At 51.9% G+C, this 19,114-nt stretch overlaps 1 protein-coding gene across 2 annotated transcripts in view; it reads left to right on the forward strand.

The window, feature by feature from the left end:
* The first annotated feature begins 6,326 nt into the window (after nucleotides 1-6,326).
* Nucleotides 6,327-19,114, forward strand: part of PDE10A (phosphodiesterase 10A) — a 294,827-nt gene continuing 282,039 nt past the window's right edge. The window contains exon 1 of one of the 2 annotated variants that reach the window (XM_057740083.1): nucleotides 6,327-7,230. In XM_057740083.1, coding sequence (XP_057596066.1) covers nucleotides 6,327-7,230 — 904 coding nt within the window. Of the gene's footprint in view, nucleotides 7,231-8,057; nucleotides 8,127-19,114 lie in introns of those variants that run through there. The other variant, XM_057740084.1, reaches the window with a different exon arrangement.

A 19,114-nucleotide genomic window follows, 5' to 3' on the forward strand; every position in this document is an offset into this window, starting at 1 on the left:
GGCCTTTTATTTATGTAATTATATATATATATATATTTATGTAAATATAAATCTATGTAATCTCTCATTCAGCTTCTATTTGACTCTTAAGACAGCCTCAAAGGAAATTGATATATCTGACTTGTGAATGTTTGGTGAGAGTGTTGATTATTTAACCAGAACTCAGGGTTGTATTCTGTTGGGTTGGCCAGAAAGTTCCATTGGTTTTAAAGTAAAAATAAAAGACACCTTTTTCACTTTCACCAAGAACTTTATTGAACAATGCATTAACCATTTTGTTCCACTACCTTCTGCCATTTTTCAGGCAACTTCATAATTCCATCTTCCCAAAACTTTTTATCTTTTTGAGCAAAGAACTGTTCCAGGTGCCTTTTATAGTCTGCTAGGGAATTTAAACTTTTTCCATGAAGAGAATTTTGTAAAGACCGAAATAAATGGAAATCTGAAGGTGCAATGTCTGATGAATACGGTGAATGAATCAGAACTCCCCAGCCAAGCTGTAACAGGTTTTGCCTGGTCATCAAAGAAGCATGCGGTCTTACATAATCCTGATGGAAGATTCTGTGTTTTCTTTTGACTAATTCTGGATGGTTTTTGTCCAGTACTGCTTCCAGTTGGTCTGGTTGGGAGGATACTTGTTGGAATTAATTGTTGGTTTTCTGGAAGAGGCTCATAACAGAGGACTCCCTTGCAATCCCACCATAGACACAACATCCCCTTCTTTGGGTGAAGACCGGCTTTTGGTGTGGTTGGTGGTGGTTCATTTCCCTTGCCCCATGATCTCTTCCGTTCTACATTATTTATTGTACAGTAACCATTTTTCATCACCCATCACAATTTGTTTTAAAAATGGAACATTTTCATTACGTTTAAGTAGAGAATCACATGCGGAAATACTGTCAAGGAGGTTTTTTTCATTTAACTTATGTGGAACCCAAACGTCAAAGAGAGGAACATAACCAAGCTTGTGCAAATGATCTTCAGCACTTGATTTGGATATGCTGAGCGTGTCGGCTGTCTCCTGCGTGGTATAACGTTGATTGTTCTCAATTAATGTCTCGATTTGACCTTTATCAACTTCAACGGGTCTACTCAACAGTGGAGCATCCAGTGAGAAATCTCCAGCACAAAACTTCACAAACCACTTTTGACACGTTTGACCAGTCACAGTACCTTCTCCATACACTGCACAGATCTTTATTTGCATTTAGGTTGCGTTTTTACCTTTCTTGAAATAATTAAGCATAATATGCTGAAAATGTTGCTTTTCTTCTTCCAACTTGGATATTAAAATGGCTACACAGAAATTCACCAATTTTGATAAAATTTTTTAAAAAACATGCTGGTATGAGAGCTGTCACAATACAATCTAACAGAATTGTTTCAAATGAAGTTAAAGACAACTAAGCGCTGCTAGAGCCCTCTTATGGAAAAAACTGAACGAACGGTTTGGCCAACCCAATAATTTGTGTGTTTTTGAGAAGTGAAGGCTGCTTCAGCATTTACAGCTCTCAGTGGGTTTCGAAAGTGATTCGGTATTTTTTAAAATGGCAGCACCTTCAAAATCATAGCGTGGTAGTGCCCTGTGAGAAAGTGAACGCTTACAGGGCGCTCACAGAAACTTGGTGTTGATTCTATAACCTCAGCCGTCTCCTAGGGGCTAGATACTCACAGAAGTAAATGTTTCGCTTTTGATTCCTGAAAATTTCTACTTGGATCTTATCATTCATCAAGAAACAAACCCTGTCATCAAAAAGTTTCCCTCATTGAAAATTAAACACTATTTTGGCATTTTTTAATGAAAAATAATATAACCTATACTGGTTTTTATAACATAAAGCAATAGTAAAGTTGCAGCTTGTTTTATAGTTAATTTGTTTGAATGCATGAAAATAATTTAATCAAAACTGCGGATTTAGGAATGTTAGGGCTGAAGAAGTTGTTTTTATCAACTCTGGTCTATTTTTAAGGCTGTCCTATTCAGAGTATTGACTTTATAAGGATATTTTTCTCATTAAAATTATAATGCCCTTTTTTAAAAATAGGCCTGCCTACAACAATACTGTAAGATTGTATCTGTCACTTTAGTCAAGATTTGTTAACAGCAGCGCTAATGGAAGTTTGTAATCAGTTGGCACGCAGGTGACAGGGAGGGGAGCAAACATTGAGTGCCTCCTGTGTGCTGGGCTTTATTAGAGGTTGGGTGTGGTAAGAGAAGCATGACTTCCGATATCAGGCTGTGTAAGATAAAATTGTCAAAATACAAATTATACGTGCATTAGATATCTTAAGAGGTTTAATGCAACACATTCATATATGCAGATAAAATACATTAGTTCCAGGAGTCCAGACTACACAGGCGTGATGGATTCGGGATGAGAAAAATTAGAGGCTTTGGGAAAGAGAAACTCAGAACTAGAAGTGGGGGATTTGGTGGACTTGGGAGGGCAAAAGTTAGTGCCTGGCAGCTGACCTCCATTTGTAACATGCCAGAGGAGGAACCAATCATCTTACTCCAATGCAGAGAGTTTGTGTGAAATGATACATGTTGATAATCTACTAGCAATTAAACTGAAAAGTCTGACATGTAAAACCCACATGTTTCTATTGAGCTTGGGAGCAATAGACAATCGCTTATGAATTATTTTGCTCACATAGCTGTACTTTAAATGTCACACAAGTTAAAATCAAAGTAAAAAGAATGTGTCCTTCTATAGACCTCATCTATATAAGTAGACAAGTTTAATGTTTAATCAATCTTTGTCTTATATCTTTATAAAGAAAGGTTACTGACATTTTTAAAGAGAAAGGTTATTCAAAAATCAGTTAACAATGTAAAATTTACAGCTGTGGGCACTAATATTAGAAGCTGTAAAATAAAATCAAATAAGACAGGCCCACAGGTTGACCAAAGAGTTCATAAAATGTTAATCATATTTATTGTATACCTAATCCTTAGGCTATTAAAAGGGGCGCATGGTTAAATTATCATAAAGAAATTTTATGATTTTATGAGAAAACCGACATTTTAACATCTCTTATTCTCTTCCTTGACCCATGTTTTAAAATGTTTTTAAGAACATATCTTTCAAATTAGATAATAATCAGGCAGATATTGTTTCCTCTATATATGAATTCTGCATAAAATACTAAAATTAATATAGAATTAAGCTAATTTAAAAATAACAGCACGTGGAAGAATACTTGGAGAATTTAACTATACTTATGGTTGTGTAAGTTCACTAACATAAGACTTCATCACTGATATGAATTTCTTCCTTGAGCATTTTCCTTGGTAAAGGGCAGAGACAAATGCTTTATATTCTCTTAAAATGCTGAACTACTAGTAATGATCACCATAATTTTGGCACCTTTTCTGGTGTCAGCTGCCCTCCTAATATTCTTTTAGTTTTTAATCTTCGCTGCCCTCCTAATATTCTTTTAGTTTTTAATCTTCGCAGCGCGGGCTGGCATTTCTTCCACTGAGAATGAAGATTGTTCATTTCACAGCGACTGAATTTCCGCCACTGCTCTTCCTCTGCTCCTGGAGTTACCACCAGTCATTTCAGTTGTGCTTAAGTTGTATCCTAATCTAACATTTTGACAAGTAACTAAATTGCTAATTTTATGGGGGCCATCAAAATGCAGAGTTCACTTATCAGCCAACGGGTTTATTCCTAAAAGGTTGGAGTAACAAATGTTTAGTGCCAGTCTTCCTTTTCTGGTATATCACTAAGGAAGTTCAAAGCGAAGGACAAGAATCCGCAAGAGATACATTCTACAGGTGTTGCAACACCTGAACACAGGGGTGAGTGGCGGCGCCTTTATGTCTGTGTGTTTGTAATTTAAATCTTGGACTAAACAATATTTCATGAAGAAAGGAACAGTGGCTGGGCGCCTATTAGACTTCTATTAATAGAAGTGGACTCCAGTATTAAGTAGGGAGAACACTTAACAGATATAATCAATAGTCAGTAAACTCGCCCTCAACCTGTTCCTTTTCCGTTGTCAAGCTTTATCATTTTTAATTTGTCCAGGAAATGTGTGCCTTCCAGCGATCATTTGGAGAAAAGAAGGAAGAAACACGGAAAGAGGTTGATTCCCGAAAAGGGTTAGTGAAAATTCTAAAGTGTGCGTCCTGATTTAACAAAGACCCGGAGAACAAATACTTGATGTTTTGCATCCCGCGCCCTGGGATCCGCGCTCCGACGGCTTAATTCAAGTTAAAGGCAGATTTTCTTGTAACAGGAAAGTCACTTTAATGACTCCAAAAAGGCAACTGAAGAAACTTAAACGACAAGGAGAAACATTTTGCCCGTAAAAGAACGAACAGTTAACACTCCAAGGAGAAACACATCGTCCCCAAACCTGCGGGCAGCCCCGGACACCCTCTCCCGCGGGACCGAGTGCACCAGCCGGCGCGAATCCCCGACTCTCATGAAAGTAACAGGTGTCGGGGCTGCGCAGCCCAGAACCGTCCCCCTGCAGGCTGCAGCAGCAGACCAGGCAGCTTCGGTCGATTTAGACTTTTCTTCGCCGGAAAAAATGCAAATACAACGGGCAAAATCCCCCCTCAGTAAGGTAAGAGCCACTGGAATCTTCTGCTTGCTCCGCAAAGTTAAGAATCCCGACCCAGCGAGTGCCAGGGCTGGCGCACGGTACAAGCGACGCTCCGAGTTCGCCCCGCAGTCGCGGAAACGCCCGGGGACTTTGCTGGGGGACGCGAGCCGCTTCGCCTCCCAGGCGCCCCACGTGCCCAGTGTGGTGCAAATGCAAACGTGCCCTTTTCCACTGTGCGTGTTTGAATGGGAGTGGGGAAGAGCGGACTAGGGAAGGATCTGGAGTGCATTTCCAACTAAAAACAGCTGAGAACTGGACGGAGAGAAGAAAAAGTGGAGGGCAAGAGAAGACCCTGGGGCCAAGCGCACCCTGGGGGCCCCGGGCCCTGCGTCAGCGGAGATACTGCACCGCCGCGCACGCCTTGCGCTCAGGTGACCGCCTTGACCTTCGCGGAAGGCGGCTTCGGCGCGCGTGCTCAGTCCTGGGAAGGTGACCTAGTCCAGGGAGTCTAGACAGCCTGTCCCACCGTGGGGCAGCAGGCCCGCCGCCACAACTCAGGCCCTGAGCGCTGCGTTGCCCCGGCTGCGCGCGCCTGCAGGACACCAACACCTGCGCATCCGTGCGCTCCAACTTTCCAAACTTCTGGCGGCCGCTCGTTGTTCTGAACGCCCATTGGGCGGCACGATTCCCTTCAGTAGCAACCGTGTGGATTGGGGCTAGGGAAGGAGGGAGGGGGGTGTTGTCCACGAAAGCCAAAAGTGGGGAACTTAGTGGTCATCAAGGCTTTGGGGCATTGGTTTCTAGTTTTTTACTAAGGGCAGCCATAGTTTGCTCTTTGCATTTTCTAACCTCACCGGGGCAAACTAGGTTGTGAACACAAAGTTCGCTATAAACTGAGTATTGGAAAGGGAGTACCGGGGACGAACAGGCTGTCTAAATCTTAGTTTATTGTTAGCAATATGTCTTGATGGAAACTCCAACCAAACCTCTGAATCTGCACTCTCCCGGGAGCTCTGAGCACAGCTCCGTTGGAGCTGCTGGCCCGCCAAACAGGAGGGTTCCCTGGCTCCTGCAGGGACCAGGCCGACGTGGCTCGCCCGGCGGGGCGCAGCTGGAGCAGCTGCAGGGCGGCGGGTATCGAATTCGGGACACCAGACCCAGAGGCGAGAACGCCTCAGAGACGCAGGCGTTTCTCGGCCCTCCCGCCGGGCCTGGGGCTCACCCTGGCCGCGGAGGGCAGCCGGGGCGCGGGGCCTGGCGCGGTGGGGTCGGGGAGCTGCGGGGCGCGCTACGTGGGCGCGGGCGGCGGCGGCGTGGGGAGCGCCGGCTCCGCCAGTGGGCGTCTTCTGCAGCCGCGGCCGCCTCCACGGGCAGCGGCACTGCGGCGCTTCTCTCCGCTGCTTTGGAGCAGCCGCTGAGGCTCCGCCGCCGGAGCGCGCACAGACCACGCCAGGCGCGCAGGCAGCGTCTCCGCAGCCCCTCGCCCCGGCCGGGAGCACGCCTCTGGTTGTGCGCGCCCGCCGGCCGCGCGGCGCCGCCGCGGGGGGCTCGGCCCCCGGCCCCAGGTCCCCCCGCACCCCGTGCGGAGCACGAGCTGAAGACTGAGCCGAGGGGGCGCGGAAGGCCAGGGAGAAGGACGAGACTGACGAGCGGGCCGAGCGGCCCGGAGGGCTGGTCCCGCGGGGGCGGAGCCCGCCGAGTGCCGGCCCGCCGCGCGCCCCTCCCGCCCGCGGCCGGCCCCCGCCGGCGGCCCGAGGAGGAGGGCCATGGCCGGCCCCGAAGAGCCGCTCGCTCCCCGCCCCCAGGCCCCCCTGCCAGCGGCCGGGGCCGAGCCCGGCTCCGGCTCCTGCTCCGGCCCCGGCAAACTCCGCCCGGAGCCGGGGCGCGGCGCAGCCAGCGGGGGGGGCGCGGCGGGCCCGGGCCCGGCCCCCGAGCAGCCCGGTGGCGGCCGGGCCGAGCGCGCCTTGCCCCCGCGCCCGCCCCCCTCCTCCGCAGGCCGCGCCAGCCCCGCGGGGGGCCCCGGCGCCCTGACCGCGCGCGGCGGCTGGGTCGCAGCCCGCGCTCCCTTCGCGCTCGCCTTCTCCTCCCCTGGCCGCTCCTCCACTCCGTCTTCCTTTTACTTCTGGCCGCCGCCCCCCCCGCCCCCTCCTTCTCTTCTCCCCTCCTCATCTGCCTTCCACTTCCCCGTGCGTCTCCCAGGAAGGGAGGGCGCAGCGGCGGCGGCTCGAGGAGGCGGCGGCGATGCTGGCGGCGGCGGCGGCGGCGGAGGAGGACAAGAGGCAGCTTCCCTGAGCGGCCCCCCCGGCAGTAGTTCCCGCGGCGACGGCGGCAGCGGCGGCGGGCGGCGGCGGCGGCTCCTCCTCTCCCCTGCGCTCCAGGGCTTGCTGCTCCCAGCCCGCGCCGGGCCCCGGCCGCCGCCGCCGCCGCCCCGGCTCCCGCTCGGCCCCGCGGTCCGCCGCGCGGGCTCCCCCGGCTTCCCGGGCGCCGGCGGGGGCTGCCCCGGCCCCGGCCCCAGCCCCGGCGGCGGCGGCCGAGCTCCGCGGTGGCCGCGAGGCGCCGGCGCCGCCCTCGCCGCCGCGTCCCCGCTGCTTTTCGGCTCCGACATGGAAGATGGACCTTCTAATAATGCGAGCTGCTTCCGAAGGCTGACCGAGTGTTTCCTGAGCCCCAGTAAGTGCCCGGCTCCGGCTCCACATCCCCCGCGGCGGGCGGCGGGCGGCGGGCGTGGGCCCCGGGCGTCTGGCGGCCCGCGGGCTCCTCCGGGGGGCGGGGGGCTCGGGCCGCGCCGGGACGCCGGGCTTCCCCAGGCTCCGCGCGCCTGCCGGGCAGGGGGCCCGGGACAGCGGCGGGAGCCGCGCCTCTCCAGCGGGACCTGCCGCCCGCCTCGGGGCCCCGGTGCTGCTTCGGGCCACACTTGCCCTGCCCGTCTTTATACTCTCAACTCGGTGGCCGCTGGAGCCGGGCTCCTCTCTCCTTAGCCCGGGGCCACTTGGCTGGAGCGAGGGCGCTTCTTGCCGCCTGGGGTTCCCTCCCGCTGCGCCTCCTGGCTCGGGGAGGGCAGGCCAGGGCCCCGGGAGCCCGCGCTCCCCACCGTGAAGGCACTCCCGGCTCCCCGGCCTCGGTGTCGGCGCGCGGTCGCTCTGTCCCCGGACCCCGCCGTGACCCTGTTTCAGAGCGTGGACTCGCCGCGTGGAAATGGGTGCGCCTCCGCCAGGAGTCCACTTTCTCCGGATCCTGGGGGTTAGCTGGTGCTCGGCTTGCTAAGGGGAAGGACAATGGGGCGCCAGGGCGGGGGAGGAAGGTGCCGCCGGTTCGGACCCCCGGGGCCGCGGCCCCCACCCCCCACCCCCATCCCGGCCATTCCGCCTCCCCAGCCCCGGGAGCGGGGCTGAGAGCGCGCTGGAGCAGGGGTGGCAGAAGGCGTGTCACGGGGGAGGGGGACAAGACTGAGCAGACTCGTCAAGGCAGATATTTGCTAGAAGGCAGGAGGCGGGAGATGTTCAGGGAAGAGGCGCCGGGTGCACAGAGGAGGGGGTCGCCGTTGTCTTGGATGGAGGGCGAGCGAGGTGAGGACGGGAAACCCGGGGCGGGGCGCGGCGCGGCGGGGAAGGGAGGTTGCGCCCGCGGAACACCGGGCGACTCCGGCGCCAGCCGGGTCGGGCGCGGCTCCTCGCGGCCCTGAGCGCGGGGCTCCGGCGCCGCCGTCCACCGCGTGCGCACCCGAGCCTTTGTCTGCTTCTCGCCGGGGAACCGCGCTTCCGCGGCGCCTTCTCCCGGCAGACTCTTCCAGGGTTGCCGTTTCGGCTTCCTGCCCCCATCTGCAGCTCACTCCCCAGCCCCGGCCGGCCCGCGCCTCCAGGTCCCTGGGGGTCCAACCCCTTCTCGAGGCCGGCCGGAACTTGTCTGGGCGCACTGCCCTCCTGGCCGTGGTAGGGGTGCAGCCCCTGGGCGGGCGGGCGAGCGTGTCTGGTGCGGCCCGGCCACCCCCTCCCCGCCACCCGGCCAGGCGATCCCGCCTCCCTGGTGAGGTTCAGTGCACGGGGCCGCGTGGCCCAGTGGCCTCTCGCACGCTGGCGGCGGTCTCTGCTCATATTTGCCGGTTGATCTGATAGGACAGTGGGGCGTGGGGCCTGGACTCCAAGCTGACCCCTCCATCCTGTAGCCTTCCCTGGTCTGACCCCCAAGGCAGCTTGCCAGCTATCTGCCTCCCTCGGGCCCCACCTGCGGGTGTTGATTGATTCGCAGATACTGCAGTTCAGGAAGGACATGGTCTGGGCAGGAGTGGCCTCGCCTGCTGCCCTTGGATGTGTTAGGCGTGGACGTTTTTACTTGCTGAAACAGACCTGGGTGGTCGTGAATTGCATGAAGGTTGGGGGAGAGGATGGAGCTCCCAACCAGCTCAGACCTGTGCTGGGTCAGCCTGGAGCCTCAGACTGGGGTTCCTGTCTGCCCCTTTCCTCCTGCACTGGTGATCTCCTTCTGTAAAAAATAAACAGTGCTCTTTACAGTTGGCAGCTGGTGGGGGGCTGGGGGGGTGGGGGGTTGGGGTTGGTGGGGGTCAAGGCTGCTGCATCTTGCATATGCGTGTTTTGGGAAGAAGGCTGTGCTGGGGAGACCAGGTGTGTAGGGATTTTCCTAAGATGATGGAGTTTCTATTTGTATGTTGTTACTGCTGTCTGTCTAGGGTGGGGCAGGGATGTTGGGGAGAAGAATAAGATGAACAGCTCAGGTGGGATGGAGATGTCCTAGGGGAATCCCCAGCACACTTTTCCTTTGGAAAGACAGAGGACCTAGAGAAGAGGGCCATCTGATCCCCCCTTCCCACCCCCAGCTCTGCAGGAAGTTCCCTCAGGGAGAAGCCCAGTGATTACAGACTCAAGAGCTGGGGTTTTTTGTTTGTTTGTTTTAAGCAGAATCTATTATTAGACCCACTTCACTGCAAAAGTGGAAAGAGGCTGGATGGCAGCTTTAAGGACCACCGCCAGTTTCTGCTCTGACACTGTATCCTCCACGTTGGGGGACTTGGGTTCTGTCTATTGCTGCTTGACAAGCCACCTTTGTGCGCATCGCTGAAGCACCTGAAGTTTGGCAGGCTTTTTGGATATTTGTCAATAAAAATGAGTCTTTTTGAGAAAACTTTGGAATTCAATAAGAATGAAAAAAATGCCTGTGTCCACAGATGTGTCATGTTCCTTTTTTTTTCCTTTCAGTCTGAGCTCCTGTAGGTCTAACAAGCAAGTTGTCATGTAAAGGCTGCTGTGTCCAGTTGTTTGTAGGAATGCCTGTTCTGTCATCATCAAAGAGCAAATTATGTTTGGAAAGTATAATGTCCTCGCTTTATTCCTGTCCGCTTTGGCTCTCTGTTTTGGTTCACACAGATTCACTGGTTCGCTTAGTAATGCTCCGAGCAAACACTTACTAAGAGCTACTGCCACTTGCCAGGTGCTGCCCTAGCTGGGCCGCGGTCCACGAGGAGCTCACCAGCCTGGAGAAGAGAGCTCCTAGAAGCAGGTGCAGCATTGATACCCAGCACTAGAAGGGTCAGTGGTCACTATCCATCCCTCTCAGGCCGTTGCTGACTTCACCTCATCTGCCATCTACCTTTAACCACTGACCTCTGAGCTTGTCCTCAGGCACTGGGCTTTAGCACATCACTGCTCCAGAGCTGTTGCTGGTTGGAATAGAAAGCAGTCCCTGCACAGGGAGAGCCTGAATACTCCCAGAGCGAATTGAGAAGTCCCCTTTGCAGCAGGGTGTGTGTGTGTGTGTGTGTGTGTGTGTGTGTGTGTGTGTACTCATGTGCACACACACACACAGGAAAGGAAAGCCAAGAGGTGATGCTTTGGTAGGCCAGTGGGAGCTGCATTCAGCCTTCTGGAGAAAACAGCTTACCTTGTGTACACGTGGCGCTAAGGTGGGAAATGCAGGAAGTACACCTGTGGTGCAAGGACTTTGGAGTTGAGTTGGGAATCCTGCTTTAGGGACATCCAAAAGCTAAAGGAAGGGCATTGTCTTTCCCTCTCACAAATACTCGCACCTCTCTACTAATGTGTGTTTCACCAATTGGCTGCCCCAAATGATGCAAAGAGCTGTAGAAAAGAAAAATATTGGTCAAAGAGAGAGCAGAGACAGCAAGGAAAATGAGATAGGAAAGATTTGTTAGTGCAGGCGGCAAACAGTCAATACTTCTTCGCACTGTAATTTGTATATTTCTCAAGTATTCCAAACAGAAAATGTACATGTGTCTAGGAATCGTAGATTTTAAATATACTCCACATCCAGCACTAACCACTCTTGCTCTGTTTCTTGAGACTTAAGATACTGTGTGGCCAACACTTGAGCAAACTGAGATAAATATGATCCCTTTTAAGAGCAAATGTGTTTACCGCATAGAAGCTACCGGAGGCCTCACATTTAACTTGTTTTTATGGACCTGGGATTGCAGAGGGGTGCAAGGCAACAACACAGCAGCAGAAGTGGGTGTAAATCTGTTTACAGCCGACTAATGGATGACTATTGAGGACCTATTCACTGCACATCATTTTAGGGAGATGCAAATAATAAACACTTAGTTCCTCAAAGGACCTGAACTATAGGTAGGATACCTACCAAGACACTCAGAAAGGAAGGCTGTGAATCCTTCCTGCCAGGCCAGGGTGCAGGTCATGAAACGACCAGGCATAGTGGAGATGCCTGTGTCTGTTTTGGCTGGAGTAATCAGGGCTTAAATCCAAAGGGCAGACTGTTTAAACTGGGTGGAACTATTTAGATTCATTAATTTTAATTTCACGAAATTCCTCTTTTAATTTCAAAACACTTCCATGAACAAAGATAATCCCTAAAAATTTATATGAGAAATAGTGGAAACAGTAGAAGATGGTGTCTCCTACAGTGTTAACCCGATATATTAACTTTAGGTAATTTGGCATCTAAAACTTTTTCTACCCCATTAAGAAAAATGAATGTGGGCCAATAAATAAATAAGTGACGGGAAGGTAGCATGGTGACTGTTGTTATTAATACTCTGTTGCATGTTTGAAAGTTGCTAAGGGAGTAGATCTTAAAAGTCCTCATCACACACAAATAATGCAGTGTGCTAGATAATTATGACTGCGCTTACTATAAAGCAGGTTAAGCTTCGTGTGGTGAACATTTTACCAGTTAATACATTGTTGATTTTTGTTTGTTTAAAAACAGCTCATGAGGTCTGAGAAGGAAAGAAAAAATAATTTTCATGAGAAAGGAATGTTTCTGTCTTAAAAGGAGAGCTCTTAGTTTTAATTCAAAACATTTTAATTTCCTTTTAAAATGTAAATCAAGCTCCTCCAGCTGATCTAAATCTGTCTAAGGGAAAACTCCACAGTGACAGACTTGCTCAAATCTTACAAAGGAAGCAGAGGATGCCTAGCACTCTGATTTTGTTTGTAGCCTTTACCACTTTCTGGAATTCTCGGGCTCATTTCCTGCTGGTTTACTGCCTGTCTTCCCTGTGCAGAAGGCAGGCTTGGTGCCAGCCTGAGGGCAGGGGCTTGTCTTATTTGGTCACATCCCTGAGCCTGCAGAGGTGACTGACAAGTGTATGGAAGGAGCTGAGATGTTTGTGGTGAAACCTGAAAGATGAAAGGAAACGAACAACAACGTGGTGTCTGCCTGCAAGGAACTTAGAAGTTGAAGGCCACTCGTGGAAAGAGTCTTTGGCCTCGGCCCTTGTCCCGAGGAGCCAGGATTCCACCATGTGTGAGAGAGAGCCTCTCGCAGGGCACACAGCTCAGCACAGAGCTGAGCCAGCCGATGGCACACTCCCGGGGTGGGGGGGCAGTGCAGACGCTCCGGGACCCACAGCTGAGCTCCTTCTCGCTGGAGGTCCTCTAAAAGGTTCCAGAGGAGCTGGACTGGGTCTTGAGGTGGAGGGTTCTTCCAGCCAGGGATGGGGGGATCAGGGGCCTGAGGAAAGCCTTGCTGGCCAGGGGAGGGCACGCGGAGGCTGCTGTCAGGAAGTAGCTGGGGCCAGGCCTGGGGAGGGAGACTGGTGAGACTGAGAGATTCTCCCGGGCTAATGCTGAAGACCTCCCGGTTATCCTCGGAGGGACTGTACAGAGAGGGGAGGTAGACAGATTAAGAGCCACCTTCCGTAGTGGAGCTGGGCTTGTGTGTGACGGAGGGAGGCAGGGGGCTGGTATCTGTGGCAGGCACTCCCCCAGGTGAAGAGAGCTGGGGGCCTGAGCTGAGCCAGGCGGGAGCACAGGAAAGGCAGGGGAGGACGGAGGGGTGGGTGGTGGGTGATGTTCATAGACCTGGGGCTGGATAAGGTCGGGACCGATGGCTGCTCAGCACCTGATTGGAAAGTTGGCGGGGGGGTGTAGTCGGGGGGTGGGGGGCGGTCATGGTTCTGTGTCCTAAGAAAAGGAAGATTGGCACTGAGCACCTTCTCTGTGGTGAGTATCGTTGGTGCCTGCACACCGTGGCGTAGACACTGAGCAGTCAGGCGTCCAAGCCCCAGATACCCAGCAGAAACATCAAGGATCTTAGGCGTTTGCAGGTTCGGGTGGTCTGTGAGGGTCCCTCTGGGCAGAGGACGTTAAACTGCAGATTTTAGGAACGAGCATCCAGGGCAGAGGGAGACCCCAGGAACCGAGTGGGGGCCTCGCTGCTGGAGCTCTGAGCCAGGGGAACGCTGTCCCTGCGGGACCAAGACCACGAGGCAGACGGGCCAGGTTAGGACTCTGTAAGATTGGCATTTTCCTCCCCGTGCAGGGGAGGGTCCTGGAAGGTTCTAGGCAGCTGGTTGATATGTGATTTGTGATCTCAGAAGCTCATTCTGCCTGCAATTTGGTGAGTGAACCTGGGGGCTGTGGTGGAAATGGAGGACCTCGAGGCCCCCAAGGTAGACAAGAGACAAGAGACAGTGGCGGCTTGGATTAGGGTGGTGGTGATGGACGTGGAATCCATGGAGCCCGGGGCTTGGGGCGGTGTTTGGAAGCAGAATACGCAAGGCGTGCAGGCAGTCGGCTTGTGGAGTAAGGCAGGGTGAGGAGTGGAGAGCAGGCCCAGGGGTTCAGCTGGAGCTCGGGGCACAGGCTGGGGCTGTGCTGAGATGGGGGGTGGGGGCGGGGCGGGCAAGGACTCCTGTGTCCTGTTTGGCTGTGTTAAGTCTGAGATGCCTGCTGCACAGCTTAGTGGAGATGGTAAGGAAGCGGCTGGAAATCGGAGGGTTGATGGACCAAGACTGGAGAATAAGGACTATAATCACGGGCTTTAAAGCCATGGGCTCGCATGTCCCCCATCGAGACTCTGCAGGTGCTTCCGGTGACCTTGAGGGCTTTGATGGAGTCGGTTAAGAAACAGTTGTGGGGTGCGGTGTAGGTGCTCCCCCGAGTCTGACGAGTAACAGGAGGGCTCTGGAACCACGCAGAGGGAACGGAGGAGGTGTGTGCCTCTCTGGGTAGTAGTAGGAGCCATGGTTCTGAATGGGAACCTGAAGTAGGCAGTGGGAGTGAGAAAAGGACAGGAGACAGCTGGCGGAAGAGAAGGAGCGTGGAAGCCCTGAGAAAGAGCGGTCTGAGAGCCAGGAGGTGAAACGGACCAGCACGAGCCGTGGGATTTGGAAGAAGAACCTCGAGACAGAGGCAGCAGGTGTCCCCGGTTCCACGGGAGTTGAGGCAGCCAGGGTGCCGCCAGCGGCCTCTGTGCAGGGCTCCGAGTGCAGCGGTGGAGGTGGAAGCCCGTCTTCAGGGGCTGAGTGGTCGGTGCAGGCAAATCTGTGCCGCACGTCAGCCCTCAGAGCAGGTCGCCCCGGACCCTCAGGGAGAGAAGAGCTGGCTTTTCCCCACGTGAGACTGGCTGGAGCTTATTTGTTGAGGAAAAGGAGTTTGAAGAATAGGAAAAACGAGAACAGAACAAAACCTTAGAGCAGCTGGGAGGAATGGGACATAGTGGGTGCGAGAGGGCTTGGGACAGCAAGGGGACCTCGTCCTCAGAAGGAACGGTGGGAAGAGCAGGTGTGGGTGCTGAGGAGCGTTTGGGTGGAGAGAAGGGACGGGAAGAATTAGCACCTTCACAAGACCCTCTCTCCCCATTTCCCTGACTGGACAGCCTTGCGGGCACCTGGGGGTAGGTGGTGCAGGAGGGCCAGCCCCCAGGAAGACGAGCTGCCCGGGGCCACGCAGGTGTCAAGAGCACGATGGAAAGGTCCTGCCCAGGCTGGAGAGCGGGGACTCGTGACCAGATGGTTAGCTGAGCGACGGGAACAACTGAGAACTTTTCAGAAGGGAAGTTGTATGGCTGAAGGAACTGTCGAGGGAGACTTGCCCATCAGTGGTGTGTAGAGGGGCTTGCGTGAGAGCCAGCTGGGGCACAGCCCCTGCGCACACTCATCTCAGGTAAAGAGTACGCTGAACCCGAAGTGTGAACTTTAAGCTCTTAGGACACACTGGTGAAAGCTGCCCAGCGGGGTGAAATTTGAGAGGTGTCTTGAGGGAGAAAGAGTGGTATGTGGGGCTGAGCAAGGCCCTGGACAGAGGCAGGACGTAGGAGCCTGCGGTCAGAATCCAGGAAACAGGAAGTGGGATGATTTGATGGTGGTGAGGGTTTCACGCAGAGGAGGAGGGACGCTGGAACTGGTAGGATGGAGCAGGGGAAGACTGCCAGGTCCTCCCCGGGAGGCCGTTCGGCTGTTTCATTGGGGGTGGGGGCTGGGAGAGGTGCTGATGTGCACCGTGCTGTCAGATGACATAACGTGCAGGTGTTGCTCGAGGGTCTGCTGCGCACCGGGTGCTGCCGTAATCACTAGTGATGGCCATGTCCAGACCCGTCCTTGCCTCTGAGGAGCCACTGTGTCATGAGGGATGCGGACGAGGTCAAAGGCCGTCACTGGCGGTCGAGGGAGGAGCACGCACATGGGAAGAATGCTCTTTGATGGCATCCATTGCCCACGGCCCCCAGGGCATGATGTCTCCTGCGATGGGAGCCCTTCCTCCCCGAGGCCAGCTGTGGGCCCCCCTGGAATCCCGCCCCCTCCCCAGCTGGCTCACCGGCCCCGCCTGTGTCTCCCCGAGGCCTGGAGCGTGAACGTGTCCGTGCTTGCATGTGCTCCTTGAGGGCAGGGAGCATGTTTTATTCTCTCTCTTAGCCTCCGTGCCTAGCACCATGCCAAGCACAGCAAGTCCAATGAATAAGTCAGTGAAGGTGCTTAAGTGGGAGAAAATGATCAAAATGGTCCTTTAAAAATATTAGTTTTTGCAAAGGAAGGGGATAGTGAAACAAGCAATGTGGTTGATAAATTTTGCTGGCGTAAGTTGAGACTTCACTTGATTCTTTTTCGTGTGATCCAGATACACTCTTTGGCACTGATGACCAGGGCTTCCGAGTGACCCGGAGCATAGCATGTCTGTACCCCTGAGCCGAGGGAGGGGGAGCCCCAGGGCCAGCAGCAGGCATCGATGTGGCGGGGCAGGGAGATATGTGTTCAGAGCAATTTGGACGCCTCAGCTTTCGTTCCTGAGGTGGTGATAAAAAGCTTTTTACTTTGACAAAAACATTTTCTACACTGGGAAAGAGAAAGTGTTGCTTATGAAGTGCTGAAACAATGCCATGTGTTTGGATATGGTGAATTATTTATAAGAATACATGCATATTTGGACTTTTAGACGTTGGTAAGTACTGCGTCAGAAGCACTTCTGCGTGAAGAGCCGGTTGCAGCTGGAGCCAAGGGTCGTGACTGTGTGGCATTCAAGTTGTGCTTCTCTGTACAGGACGGGATCGTGTGCTCCTGTGCTGGAGTTCTAGCAGCTTCCAAAACGAGCGTCTCAAATGATATGCAGAAGGGCTCGATTACTATGGTTTCCTAGATTTGGTAATTATATATTTTATCTTTGCTGTTAGGATTACATACATTTTCACATTTTCTTTTTGTCCCAGGACCAGAAGTTTACTTTGAAAACGTTCTTGTGTGCTCGGTCATCATGCCTTTTTAGGATAATATTCTTTGTGTCTCATGATTAAATATGTCATCTAATTATTTTAAGGCAGGTTAATGACCTACTTATAAAACTGCAGTGATTAAAACAACTTGGGATTGGCTTGTAAATAGACAGACCAATGCAACAGAGTAGAAAGGCCTTAGAAGAGAGCCAGACTCGTAAAGGAATTTAATATATTTTAAAAGTGTCATCTCATATAGGAGGAATAGAGATAGACTACTGAATAAATGATTTGGGGACAACCAGGCAGTCATCTGGAAAAAAATAAAATTAGAGCACACCTTTTACTATACCTCCAGGATAAATTCCACATGGATGACATGTTTAAATATATGTTTAAAAAAGATACCATAGCAAGAAGAAAAATGAGGAAAATCCTTTCTAGCCTTGGGGTAGAGAGAGCCTTTAAATGTGACTCAAATCTGGAAGTAATCAAAGAAAAGATGGTGAAGTTAGTCTACATTAGCAAAAACACCTTTCAATGGCCCTAAATACCATAAGCAAAGTCACAGTCTATTCCTGCGGAGCTCCTGGGTGGTGACGTCCTCTGCCTTCCTGCGCTGCCTGTATCCTGCCTCCTACAGGACAGTCGGGGCTCCAGCAGCACCAGACTGTTCTTAACCGTCAGCCCTGGACAAAAACACTAGTAGCCCCTATCACAGCATAGGGCCAGCCTTCCTAACATATGAGGAGCTCCTAGAAATGGCTGAGAAAAAGAACAACCCAATACAAAATAGTCAAAGGATGTGAACAAAAAGATGCTCAGCCTCATTCATGATAAGATAAATGCCACTTAAAATCACACCAGGGGCTTCCCTGGTGGCGCAGTGGTTAAGAGTCCGCCCACCAATGCAGGGGACGTGGGCTTGATCCCTGGTCCGGGAAGATCCCACATGTCACAGAGCAGCTAGGCCCGAGTGCCACAACCACTGAGCCTGTGCTCTAGAGCCCACAAGCCACAACTACTGAGCCCACATGCTGCAACTGCTGAAGCCCGTGAGCCTAGAGCTGGTGCTCCACAACAAGAGAAGCCACTGTAATGAGAAGCCCATGCACCACAATGAAGAGTAGCCCCCCACTCTCTGCAACTAGAGAAAAGCCCGTGTGCAGCAACAAGGACCCAACGCAGCCAATAAATAAAATAAATAAATAAATAAATAAATTCATTAAAAAAATCACACGGAGGTACCGTTTTCTCCTGTCGGATATGCAAAAATTAATAAAGTTTGTAACACACCATTGGCAATTTTATGAAGAAGCAGGTACTGATGTGCATTCCTGATGGGAGCATCCCTTGGTGCAGCCCCGGAAGAGGGCAGTATCAATCAGTATTAAAAATGCATGTACCCGTTGAATCAACAATTCTACTTCTGGGAATTTATCATTCACATAGACTCACAGGCAAGATGACTTAGCAAGGTATTAATATACGGCAGCACTAGTTGAAGAGAACATTCGAAGAAACCACCTGAAGGTTTACCTGTAGGGGCCTGGCGAAGTAAAATCTGCAGCAGTGAAACGAAGGTACTAAAGCTCTTCCAGATACATCTCTGTGAGAAAAGCAAAGTGTAAAGCAGTGCACGCACACACACACACACACACTTTTGTGTTAGAAAGAACAGTAAAAGTATATACCCGTGTGTGTCTGTGTTGCGTAAGGAAACAGGGCAGAAACTCAGGGAAGTGCAGACAGCACTTTCTCAGCAGTGCGGGTGGAGACGGGAGGAGTGGGGGCTGGGGTGGGGTTGGGGGTACAGGATTTGTGGGGAGACATCAGTGTATACCTTTCTATATTTTTTGATTTTTGAATAACAATTTATTACCTATTCAAAAATTAAATTTAAAAGTAAGATTTTACTGAAATGCCATTTAACTAATTGTAGTCGCCCTACTTTGTGGCTGACGTAAACTTTTTTTTTATTGTCCTCCTATTGAGATCATAATTGATTTTTCAGCCTCTGAAGTTTGTTCACTTGATTTCTGCCTTCCTCTAGCCTCCCACTTACTTCTCCCACACAAGATCTCAAAATGTCAAACCATGAATATTAAAAAAAAAAAATCGCATGCATCAATACCTCTCATACTTATCAACTCCTTTTCTACGTCATGCATAGATTTGAAAATGGAAAAAAAAAATCACTCCTATTTTAATGTAATTTCTGACTCCGATAGAGTCTGTGGTTTCGCATTTAAGATAGGAACTATTGTTTACACTGTTGGAGAGCTGCCCAGCCAGCTTCATCTGGTAGAAATCACTACATCTTGGCAGAAACTGAATGTCTTCCCTGCGAAAACGTGGGCTTTACATTCTAGAGTTTCTTGAGTGAGTGGAAACGTAGCCTCGCGTTATCTTGCCACTTGATGACATCCCTCGACAGGGGCCACAGCAGTTCTGCATGATTTACTCTCTGGCTGCAGTGATGGGACTTCTCCCTTCCAGCAGGGACAGCCTGCGCTCATGCCTTCATTCACGCCTCAGCAGACGTGTGCCGAGCTGCTGTGGGTGCCGTCTGGCCAGACCTGATGAAAGCCTGCCCCTGACCTCAGACCTCACTGTCCAGCAAGGACGGTGCCCT

The sequence above is a fragment of the Hippopotamus amphibius genome, chromosome 6 (assembly GCF_030028045.1).
Source record: "Hippopotamus amphibius kiboko isolate mHipAmp2 chromosome 6, mHipAmp2.hap2, whole genome shotgun sequence".
Taxonomy (NCBI): Eukaryota; Metazoa; Chordata; class Mammalia; order Artiodactyla; family Hippopotamidae; genus Hippopotamus; species Hippopotamus amphibius.